A 12,897-nucleotide genomic window follows, 5' to 3' on the forward strand; every position below is an offset into this window, starting at 1 on the left:
TTCCTGCTGCACTAGGTAGCCCTTATATCTATTCCCTAGTACAGCACACAAAAATTTAAAGCAGATATCCCCAAACAATTTCACTTGTACTATGTATTAACCAGTTCCTGCTTTTATCTCCTGACTAGCTCTACACCCTTGTTTCACTACGAAACTACATGGTCGGGCTTAGTTTTAGGGGAGGAAAATAAGGGGGTGTAATTGTGCCTCTGCCTACCAGCATCCATTGGTATTCATCTGGCTAGCATCCTGTCAGTATGTGAGAGAGTTGAGGGCTATTTGGAAACTGAAGCAATATTTGCTGTGTGAGCAAGAAGGAGACAGCAAGGAGCCCGGGCATGGCTTAGCTCAGCTGTTCTGTACTAAAGCTGTTTGGTGCTGTGAAACTAAAACTGAAACTCCTCTCTTCTGCTTGTGTTTTGCATTTGGAACAGATTTCTTTTCAGGTGGGAAGGGAGAATAGAACTCCTTAGCATCAGAGCATGTTAATAATAATATACAAAATACTAATGCTCTGATGGTCATTTTGAAAAATCATTTCTTAGTGAGCACCTAGAAGCAAATACATGCCAAATTTCAAGTTTGTAGGCTTTATGGTTCTGGAGATTTTGTGATAATGCATGGGTGGTATTTCGCTTTTATATATATAATTTCCAGATGAGTTATAAATATGCATATTTATTTTTAAAAAAGTAACTTCCATTGTGTTTGCTGGGACCCAGTATCTGATAAGGTGTGCAATAAATTTCAGCCTAATTTTGTGTTACTGTCTCCATTGACCTAAAATTTCAAAGGCAACCTTGTTGAAGAAGGCTAAATGCTATAAGGTTGGAAATGTAACCCATCTCTGCTTTATACACTATTAGAAGGACATGCCTAGAATATCAAGATGCAACATCTAATTAAGAGAGTAAAAGCACAGCTGTTACTTAGGTTTGCACAGAGAAATGCTTTCATGGTTTAGCCATCCAAGAAGAGGATTATGGATCCTGATTTACATCAATAGCTAAGCTCACCAAGGAGCCTGATTCTTGCTAGAGCATTTGTTGACTGATGAAAATAGGGTAGCTACTTATGCATTACCACCACTCTTATTTTTAGACAGAACTGCATTGCTATTTTTTTAAAAGAAAAAGACTAAAGAGGAACAGATCTGAAGAAAATGTGCCACTCAATAATGACACAAATTTAAGAGAAGATAGAGATGTAGATATAGATGCAAATATAGATTTAGATATCAGGGTGCTGATAAACATCAGGGCAACTCTGGATCTACCTTGCCTTGCATATGAAATTGTAGACAATGTCACACAAAATATGAGATCAGATCTTTGGTTGCTGAATCTCATGTTAGATATGTCAAATGTTTTGCAATTTTCAAAATGGGGTGATTGGACCATCACATAAGATTGTACAGTTCTTGTGTGGTGCTGCCTTGGTTAGAATGCCATATTGCAGGCTAACTCTACCCACAGTCAGGAGTTCAATCCTGACAGGCTTAAGGTTGACTCAGCCTTCTATCCTTCCAAAATTGGTAAAATGAGAACCCAGATTGTTTGGGGACAATATGCTGACATTTATAAACCATTCAGAGAGAGCTACAAAGCACTGTGGAATAGTATATAAGTTTAAGTGCTATTGCTATCTCTGGATCTCTGTAATGAAGGAATGGGCAACTAACAAGTGAACTAACAAGTGAACTAACAAGTGGACTTCAACTCTCCAAATGCTTGAGCCAGCCATGCTTTCTGAGGAATTCTAGATGTTGAATTCCACAGATCATAAAGAGGTTTCCCACCTCTGCTGTAATGGATGGAGTTTCTGACTCTATGCCTTTCAAATTATTGTTTGATGATGGTCCTGGGAAACTTCATTTCCTTCTTATGATTCCTTATTTGTCAGATTTGGACTGGCAGCCACTGACATATGCCCACATTCTTTATGCATTTGCATTATACTGTGATTTAATATTTAAAAATCATTATAATTATTTATTGATTTGATTCTGTTACCCCATTTCCCTGAAAATACAACCTCCCCTGAAAGTAAGTCCTAGCTTGATTTTTACATGTGCTCCCAATATAAGCCCTACCCCCAAAATAAGCCCTAATTAAGATCCCACCCACTCCAGAGTGCATGGGTAAAAATTAAGCTAGGGTGGGGACGGGGAGTGGAATTGCTGTACTACTTACCTTTGGACAGTTGTAGCCAGGCCTCACACATCCCAACACCTGCCTTGCTGGCCCATTTCTTCTGCAGCAAGCAAGTCTTTCCTGAGGGCCTCTTACAGTGCCCCAGATAGATCTCTGTTATCAGCTGCAGAGGCCTTCAGGAAAGCCTTGCCAGCCACAGAAGAAGAAATTCCTGAAGGCCTCTGACAGCAAAAAGGAGGTCAGGGGCTATGCATGCAAGTGAGATTAATCAATGGATGACATCCTCTGATCATGCCAGTTTTGTAAAGATCTATGAAACACACCTCTTCATTATCCAATCTAAAATATCTTATGTCTACTATATTCGGTTATCTATAAACAAGAACCAGATTGCCGATATGAATTGAATGTAAGATCAGATTAATTGGAAAGGATTTACATAGTGCATGATAGATTGCTTTATTTATGACACTTAAATAAAACATGGCCCCAAAGTTTTGGCAAAGGAAACCAGTGCTATTCATCAGATATATGAATGGCAGAGAAAGAGAGAATAGGATGATGGAGATAATAATTGCTTATTAATGAAAATTATAAAGTGGACCCTTAAAACATCTGTCAATAATTTTTCAGGCTATAGACATTTACATATAGTTAAAATTATTATTTTAACTATAAAACACATAATTGATATATTTCTTCCAATTATACAATCTTTACGAATTCTTTTAAATTCCCACAAAGAGAACAATCTCCCACAAAGAATGCCAGTTGCCATCCATACATTCTGCCATTTACATTTAACTAAAACAAAGCATCTTCATGATTATACTATGGAAATAAAACTGAATTTGCTTCTGCTGCCTTGATTGTAAAATATTTGCTTAAAGCAGTATTTCTCTAATTTTCTGAAAAGATAGATAATTAAATAAACATTTAGAAAATGTGCAACCACTCAATTAAAGAAAGACTTTAATTGTTCTCCTATTTAAGAGCACAACAGTTTCCATTTTGTAGGAAAATACAATCATGATTATGTTTGTATTTGTGTATGTCCTCCCCACTATTTCAAAAGCCCTTTAAAACTACATTTTGTACAAAAAAGTAATCTAAAATTAAATATGTATTTACTACTTGAATTATTTTATCTACCCATACATAATAACAACTTGTAGCATAAATTTGATAGTGAATGATCTTTAGTAGAATTACTACTAATCTTCATCTGTATCAGCAGGTAAATGCTTTCTCCACTTTTCTTCTTGACTGCTCTATATACCTGTACCTTTCAAAGTGTATTGATCAATGTCAACCCATGAAAAATTTGAATTAACTGAAGATAAGTCAAACCTAGAGAGCTAGTTTGTTGGCTAGAGACCTGAAGTTCAACAAAGTACTACAATAATATGGATATAGGAAAATCTTATTACAGACTTGTCTGTTGGGATTCAGTGTAGTAACTTTCAGAGAATAGCAATAGCACTTAGATTTATATACAGCTTCACAGTGCTTTACAGCCGGTAAGAGGTTTACAGAGTCAGCCTATTGCCCCCAACAATCTGGGTCCTCATTTTATCGACTTCAGAAGGTGGAAGGCTGTGTCAACCTTGAGCCTGGCAAGATTCAAACTGCGAAATTGCAGTCAGTCAGCTATTTGTCAGCAGAAGTAGCCTGAAGTACTGCATTCTAACCACTGTGCCACTGCGGCTCAATGTAGGTTAGTTGAGGACTATGACTGAATAACTTGACAACTATGCTTTGGCTGGTACTTTTCAGACTCCTTCCCAAATGGGAAATTCTGAGTAAAATAGTTTGTGATATTGTAATATGTGCTTGTGTGGGAAGGGATCCAATGTACAGTGAATAAAAATCAAATGTACTCCAGAGGTGGTGAGCTCTTAGCAGAACTTAAAGTAGCCCTAGGTGATAGTGAGCGAAATGTCTTATAATTTGTGTTCAAACATTGGCTGATATAGTTTCCAGTGTTTACCAATTTAGCAACAGCCTACTTGAATTGTCTTTAACTGAGATGCATATATTCAGTGATCTTGATTCAAATATGATGAGTGGGAGTTTTGAAGGTCAACATTAATTTAATATCATAGGAGGAAGTGTGGGAGGTGAACATGAAAACATACTTGTGAGGTAGCAGTAAACCTAACTCTAACCTCCCTGCAGAAGTTAGGTCCTGTTTCTACTGCTGGGTCTATTATGTAAGGACAGGGGTCTCCAAAATTGGCAACTTGCTTGAGAAACTTCCCCTGGCTGTGGAATGCTGGCCTCCAAGCTCTAGTAAAAAGAATATTTGGGTTATATTTAAACTGTTCCGCACAACTGACAGAACTGACCTGAGTACAATCTGAACTGCAGGTGAATAAGTTTTTTTTTAAAAAAAACTACACATGGTAACCCAGGCACATTGGTGATGGCACTCTTTCTTTGTTTTGAAGTAAGAATAACATCCAAGTATAATATAGAGAAATAACGTCAAAGATTCTGTCAGTTCTATCACCCTGTGAGCCACAAGATAGGACAGCTTTTATTTTTTTCCCTTTACTTCATCTGAACACTGCAACTTTTATTCATAAAACCTCTTTTCTTTTGCCCTTACCACTGATTTCTGCTTTCCCTGTTGACAGTGCAGAGACAGAAGTGAGGAAAATCATAGTAATTAAGGTAAAATCTATGCGCCATATCCACCCAAACAGTTGGCTGTCTTGTCTTTTTTAGAAGCATCCTGTAAGAGAAAAACTTTCCATGTCCTGCAAACACTTGCTTGTATTGTCGGATTGTTTTTGCAGTCAAACACATTGGCCTGAATGTCAACTAAAATCTTCTAGACAGGGGTATCAAATTGGATTTCTTCAAAGGCCAGATCAGCATTGTAGTTCTCTTCCATGGGCCAGTGGGGGTGGGGGGAGGAGAGTCGGGACAGACACTCTGCCAACTAGAATGGGGTCTGTTTTGGCAGGCAGAGTGCTGCAGGAAAACTGGGTGTGGGGGGGGGGGGGAAACATGCCATTTTGGCTGCCAGAGGCACTGCGGGCTGGTCCTTTGGTATTTCCTGGCTGGCCCTGCAGGCCAGATTTAAACACCCCACAGGCCACATTTGGCCCACAGGCCTTGAGTTTGACAATCCTGTTCTTGATTGTAATGCTTCCAAAAGCCCAACATCCTGCACTAGCACTGTATTCTAGATTAAGTCTGAATAAAATTCCTCTAGCTTGAATGCTGCTGAAAAAGGAACAGGGCCATCCTCAGAGCTTACCAAAAATGTCAAAATGATGTCTGAGGCAACACGATTAAAGCTCTATCCCTTTTTTATATGGGTCAGATGCCCCTGAAAAGTAAGAAGGAAAGACGTCTTATAGCATAGCTCTTAGTGCTTAATTGGCCAAAATCCTCAGAATTTTCCTCATGATATCTGCAGTTTTGTGGCAGAGGAGAAATAAAACCCCCAGACAAACAATCCTTTTTAGATGCTCCATTTATCTGTCAATTAGAAACTAATTTTTTCAGTTTCAGAAAAAATTTCTCCAAAGATTGACTCTCTATTAGCAAATATTTAATTAGTCACTCATTCTAATACGATGTTCCAATGAGCCATTATATAGCAATTCATTAGCAGTTAACAATGTATAGCCAATAACTCTTTCTGAAGAATGGTATTTTAATATTGTTTTCCATTTGTTCTTTTAGACTTTGCATTAATCTTTATAGCTAAAAAGGGAAATTTGATTATTTTAAATGTCATACATTTGCTAAATCTCCTGATCATTAAATCCAATTCTGTTAGAATACATTTAATGCCAAAAGAACAAAATAAACTATGTCCTTGCACTTTTGCAGTTACAAAAACAAGGTTTAACCCTAGAAAATGTTCCAAGATGATTGTATTATCCTAATGAAATATTTAGCTATGCTCAAGAAAAAGGGAGCCATATAATCTTTAAAAATAAGATAAAAACAAATTACACAGGCAAAGAACTCATTTGATGTATAGTATTCAGTTTCACTTATTAGGAGCATAATTTCAGAATCCTTAAACTATTAAACAATAAAAATAGAATTTATTGCAGATGAAAGAGAATAAACATAATTAATTTAACAATATCGTGAACATGATGGCTTTCTAGAGAAAGTTAAAAGCCAATCAATGACTCCAGCACATTATTAATTGTATGACATTGATTTGTATTTTACATTATAAGAGCGATAATACCATTCTAGTCCAAAAATTCTTCTATGCAAGTCGTTCTCTGCATTGAGAGCTGAGAGTCTGAGGTGGATAACTTCCATATCAGAAAGTGAAAATGTATCTGAATATTGTATTACGTTTCTATTCATAAGTTTAATGTTGTTATATTTCATCTGTCTTTGCATGTATCTGCATACATGTAGACCATTTGAAGAAGTGCTATTCTCTATCCATGTGAACAATTCTTATTCACTAGCAATCTCCCATTTGTGACTGTGTGCAACAGATTAAACATTCTCAATATGCAGCATTACATGAAATATTGTGAATGGCACCACTACACATAGCAAGAGATTGATGGATGCTGATGGGTGTCATTTCCAGACTCTTTTCATTCTAACTTATTATTAAGATTGATTATGTTGAGTAATATCAATGATACTTCTACCCAAAGAGGTATAGATCAATGGAACTGACTTTTTCTTAATTGATGCTCAGTTTTATCTGCAGTCATTTTCTGGCTTAATAAGCACAAAACAGATAAATCATGAGCTTGGCACAATTTTAGCATTTCAGCTAAAACTATATAATAGATATAGATTTACTTGCATCTCTATTGCAATCCACAAATCAACCCATGATAACGGAGACCTTCCAGCTAACTTAACCCTACCCTGAAGATAAATTAGAAATATTTACTGTATACCATTTGTATTACAAATAGAATACCTTAAAAGGAAGGCCTGAATAGTGCTTGAGCTTTCAAATTTGCACACATATTTTATACAGCTATTTTGGGGAAGGTGCCTTATACATTGTCCTCCTGCATTACAGAGTTCTGGCACCAAGAAAATAAAACCTTTCAGTCTGTCAGCAGTAGTTGCTTTGGACTCAGCCTGTCTGATGCTGAGTCCCATTTTGAGGTGCTAAAATCCTTATAGCTTCCAGAGGTCTTAACCTCTTATTTCTATTGAGAACAGAAAACTTTATAACTTAGCAGCTTGGCAAGCAAGCCACGCTGTGTCACCTCATGCCACCTATGAGCATATGTTCATACATAAGAGTGGCATATACATTTGATAAACCAAGAAGCAAAGTATATAACAAAGTTCTCAATTAAATCACAGACCCATGCATTTAAAATAGCTAATATTTTACATATCTTTAAAGAAGTAATTTCCCCCCCCCTCCAATACTGCAGAAAATCAGCTGTCCTGAAACTAGAGCCTTTATAGTACTGGACAATAATTCCTATGTGTTGTAGAAGGTAATCTTAACCATTGATCTTTCCTGTTACTACCCCAGTCCGAAGATCCCTAATCCCTATGGCTTGACAGAAAAGAGAAAACAAAATTAGATCTTAATCCTGGAAAGTGATGGTATTTGGCATAATGTACTCATTGTAATTGGTTAAACATGAGATTCTACTCCTTATTTGTTTTTTTAAATGTCACTCTAGCTTAAATGTCATTCTTCATTTAAATTTACATTCATTTAAATTTAAATGTCACTCTGACCCTGAAGAGTCACTAAATGTTGTCTTTAGGTTACTACTAGAACTACAGGTTAAAATGGTCTGACCATATAGGAACTTTAGAAATTATTAGTAACTAACTGTTGTATATTGAGAGAGAGAGAATCAGAGAGACAAAGAGAGAGAGAATATAGCCTTTCCTTACGAATGTAACAGAATAAAATAACAATAAAGGTCCCAAACTTAAAATTCACTAGCTAAACTTTGTAGTGTTTACTACTTCCCCAGATTATTATATAATTATACAGATAATGCAAAACCAGCAGATTGTATCACAAAACCAACGCCCATGATAATCAAATATCTTCAGCTACATTCATGCTCAAAACAAACGCTCAAAACAAATGCTCAAAACAAATAGCATGGCACTCCATTAAATCAGAGACCACATGAGAGATTTTAGCTTATCACAACTGAAGTCACAACTAGAAAGATTTTGAAAAAATGTACACATTCAATCCACCGTTCCAATCAAAGTTGGTCATAAAATGCATACATCCACTCATAAATTAACTCATATTATCAGCAGAGAACACAAAAAAAGGAGAAATGAAATAAAAGATCTGAGGGGTTAAACACACTAGCTATATAAGGATGTCATTTAAAGCACACTTCACAAAACACTCAGAACATCCCTGTCACAGACAAGGTGTAATCCCCACTGTGGCATGATCTAATATGCCCATTTCCACATTCCTAAAATGGAAGGGAATTATGTTCACAGTATGAAACAAACAGAATAACCTGAAACACAACAGAAGGGTATGAGTTTCCTAATATAACAACATCTTTTTTCCTATGTTCTCTCAATCCAGAGAGCAATAATGATGGTGCTTTCACACATGGAAATTACCCATGAAAATATCATTTCCATCTTGCTAGATTAAAAAGGGTGTATTTCTCTCAGAGGAGGTATTTTTGAATAACACCTGTGTTAGGTCTTAAATGAAGGGTTGTGTTGTTTTCGTATTTCTCCTGAGAGGATGACATTAAGGCCGATTGATGCACAGTGTGAATTTATAGTAGTGGAAAGGAAGGAACTAGGCTGGTTTTGTTTTCAGGGAGAATTGAAGTTCCCATTCTTTTCCCTCCAACATGACAGTAATCCCATTCAATTTAATAGAATTTTGTTCCCAAAAAGAATATACAACACTGAAAAGCAATAGAAGACCTGTGGGTACATTGTACTTGCAGTCACCCTTGGCACCCTATCCCACTTCTGACTTCAAACTTTTATTATTTAAGCTTTAGAAAAAATAAAGTGACATGTGACAAAGCAAGGTGACAACAATCAGGGCCATCTTTATTTCTAAGAATACCTCAGCGCACCGGCTTCTGAGGCATTGTTTAAAAATGGAAAGGTGGGTGGCCAGTAGGTAGTCCTTTATTTGACCTGCATGGAAAAAGAAGCCAAAGGTCGTACAGGGCATTCAAGTGGTGGGGGTGAACAGCAATGTCAATACTTCACAACCTTGTAAATAGATGCTTTGTGAATGACCAAACCCTTTTTGTCAGCCATTTTGTAAATGCAGCGCAATCATTTTTGAAAGTGCCCACAACAGCCTTTTAAAATTCCAAATAAGTCTATGGTGGTTCCAAATGTTTTCTCATCCTGAACAGAACTAGCCTGTATGTGTTCTTCTAAGTATTCCCAAAAGAATAGTACAAAGCAAAGGAGTCTTGATCTGGAGCTATAGGAGGTTGAAGAAGTACTGTATAAGAAGAAAGATGCTATTGTTGGGCTGTTGGGAACTTCTGACAATGAAAGTCGAGGAACCTCAAGAGCTAGCTGTTAAGAAACAACTAGACAATCTGCCCAATCTCTGTGCAGTGCTTGATGAAATGTTCATAAATGTGTAATGTAACTCTTTGTAAAGGTTTTACTGAAAAGAAATAAGGTGTATCTCCAAACTTCAGGCAAGGAGCAAAAGTAACGCCCTTGAAATTTAATGCATAACTTACAACACTTTCATTCATATTTCTATCAATCTCTGTCTCTATCACCTCTATCCTCTATTTATCTCTATCATTTATGCTATGTTATAAACCTAAACTATGATTTATTTAGGAAAAAAATCAATGGAGTTTGTAAAGATAATGCAAATAAAATATCACCTTAAATTTCCAGATCTGCAAATGTTAGGATAGCATCCTTTCATAACAATTAAATACAATAATAAAAGTAGTAATAATAGAATAATAATTCAACTGCCAACAATCCTGATAAGTAAACCTGCACACAACCCACATCATAATTTTCTAGTTAGGCAGAGCTTTCTAATCTTTATTTACAAAACCATTCAAATGTGGTTAAATAATTATGTAAGTTGTTTTAGTTTCACACTAATGGCGTACATTAGCAGATGTCAATGAACAGAAATTCAATATAGCACCAATACAGTTTGCCTTCTCTGATTTCTCTTCATTTGCAAGCTGGTTTGAAAATGTGCATTTCTGAATTTCAGTATGATATATGCATGTATTGGAAAAAAAAACAGTTAAACTTACCAGCTGTTTCAGTGGGTTCTGGCATTGTTTCAGTTTGTCTTTATTCCCAGTATGTGCAAATACAACAGCAAGGAATCATCGAGTCCCCAAGATACAAATGCAGCCCAGTACAACAAGCAGAGAGTGAGAAGAATTTTTCCATTTTATATACAGCCTTAAAATATCAATCAGAGTAGTACCTCCTCTCCTATCAATGTAAATCATCTGAAAATTGACAGTTATGGGAGCTCAGTTTACATCTGTTGTTTGAAGCCACTGCCCCCCTCGGCTTTAGGAAGGAATCTCCGCTGCATTTCATGTGGCTGAGGAGATCAGTTATAACTTTCTAATTTCAGACCTGTGGATCCACATACAACATGGGGAATCAAACAGCTTGCCAAGCTATCAGAGGGCTTTTGGAGATGAGAGATAGGTTAATAGAGAATTGTCGTTTCAGCCCATCCCTGCGGCACTATAGTCCAGACAGACAGCCTGATCAGGGATATGCAATGCTACTTAACTATTTTTAGTGCTTTGATGGATAATTTAAACTTCAGAATGCTTTCCTTAACTTGAGGAACGTAGAGTGCTCATCTTCTGGGATGGGAGATTATGGCTGGCTTCAGTGACGCTGCTCGAGACAAGGAGAACTAACAGAAGTGACACTTATTTTTTTCTTCAGTCAAAAATGATGGACAATTCTTATCTGGGAATAAGAAGGCAAAAGATTAGTACATTAACAAAGAGGACACAAATACGATTTTCTACAAAAACTAAAAAAACATGGCAGTAAAACAGCACAGCATTTGTGTACTTTCAGATAATTGTCCATCCGTAAGTTCTTTAGAAGCATGGCACAGAGGCAAATGTCACAGATATCACAGTGTAGTCCAGGTCTGACTTTTCATGCAGAGTAATAAAACTAATCAATCCAAGTATGTATTTATGTGAATTAATATGCTCAGTTTCCCACATACCCCAAATTACTGTGTCATAAATGTCAACAGCTCTTTAGAAAGGGGAATGTAGTTTGATTAAAGAATTGTTCCTGTTTTCCTATTATATCTTTTGGTCACATTAACTCAACTTTCTTTTTTACTTGCCATGCTTTGCAATCTTTTTAAGGGAAGCGGAGGAGAAAAAACAAAAGGCTGCCTCAGAACCAACAGTAATTCTGTGGTACACTTTAAATTCTGTGCATAGGCTTAATGAATCATATCATGATGATTCCAGGGATGGCCCAGATATTACTTAGGGAATCACAGCCCTCAATATTCCTATCCCTGGTATTGATCACCTAGAGCAGTGGTTCCCAACCTTTTTCAGTTTATCGCCCCCTTGGTGCTACAAACTCATCCTCAGTGCCCCCCACCCAGGGGTGGGATTCAAATTTCTTAACAACTGGTTCTGTGGGTTTGGCCTAATTTTGGGGTGTGGCTTGGTGGTCATGTGACTGGGTGGGTGTGGCTTGGTGGTTGGCGTGGCTTGGTGGTCACCTGACTGGATGGGCATGGTTTGGGAGTCATGTGACTGGGTGAGCGTGGCCAGGTGATTGGCAAACCAAATATAAGTGGTCCTCGCTTAATGGTCGGTTGCTTAATAAGTGTTCTAATTTATGACTGATCTTCCCAGAGCTACTTGACCTCTTTTTGGAGTTTTGACAGCCATGCACACACACACACCCTTCTAACCCCGCTGGAGCAGGTGGTTGGACTAGATATTTCATTCACTTTCTCCTCCCTCCCTTTCTTTCTTTCCTTTTTCTTTCTTTCTTGCTGCACTTCCTTCCATCCCCCCTCTTTCTTTGCCTACTCTTTTTCTTACTTTCTCGCTCCCTTTTTCTTTTCCTTTTCTTTTTCTTTTCTTTCTTGTATCTTCCTTCTCTCCCTCTCTTTCTCGTTCTCTTTCTCTCTCTCTTTCTCTTTCTCTCCCTCCCTCCCTCCATATCCCATTCACTTTCTCCTCCCTCTTTCTTTCTTTCTTTCTTTCTTTCTTTCTTTCTTTCTTTCTTTCTTTCTTTCTTTCTTTCTTTCTTTCTCTCATTCCCTCTCTCTCTATCTTTCTTCCTGTCCCTTCCTTCCACACCCCCTCTTTCTGTGTCTATTCCTTTTCTTCCTTTCTCTTCCTTTCTCTCTCTCTTTTTCTTTCTTTTCTTTCTTGTCTGTTCCTTCTCTCTTTCCCTCTCTTTCTTTTCTCTCTCTCTCTCTCTCTTTCTCTCTTTCCCTATCTCTCTTTCTTCTCTCTCTCTCTTTCTCTCTCTCTTTCTCTTGTTCCCCCTCTCTCTTTTCCTCTCTCTCTAATCCTGCATCACCATGTATCCCCTTTCAGAGGCCCCGTAGGTCCACCCCATTGAGCTTGCTGCACCAGAGGGACTTGCCCAAGCAAGTCCAAGTGGAGTGGTGCAACAGTTAATGGGGTGAGCCTGCATGGCTGGTGCATAGAACGCAGCAGTGGTGGTGCGTTGGAGAAGCAGAACAAAGCCGTAAGTTGGTAATTTTCACTGCAAAAAACCTCCAGATGCCACA

The 12,897-nt window shown here is 37.5% G+C and overlaps 1 protein-coding gene across 28 annotated transcripts in view; it reads right to left on the reverse strand.

Moving 5' to 3' along the window:
• Positions 1 to 10,805, reverse strand: part of MYBPC1 (myosin binding protein C1) — a 95,610-nt gene extending 84,805 nt beyond the window's left edge. For 9 of the 28 annotated variants that reach the window (XM_087934930.1, XM_087934926.1, XM_087934927.1 and 6 more), the window contains exon 1: positions 10,394 to 10,804. In XM_087934930.1, coding sequence (XP_087791056.1) covers positions 10,394 to 10,418 — 25 coding nt within the window. In that variant the 5' untranslated portion in view covers positions 10,419 to 10,804. Of the gene's footprint in view, positions 1 to 10,393 lie in introns of all 28 variants that reach the window. The other 19 variants (XM_087934923.1, XM_087934921.1, XM_087934919.1 and 16 more) reach the window with 7 other exon arrangements.
• Between the last annotated feature and the right edge of the window lie 2,092 nt (positions 10,806 to 12,897).

The sequence above is a fragment of the Pseudonaja textilis genome, chromosome 5 (genome assembly GCF_049901715.1).
Source record: "Pseudonaja textilis isolate UNSWEBS1 chromosome 5, rPseTex1.2, whole genome shotgun sequence".
Lineage (NCBI taxonomy): Eukaryota > Metazoa > Chordata > Lepidosauria > Squamata > Elapidae > Pseudonaja > Pseudonaja textilis.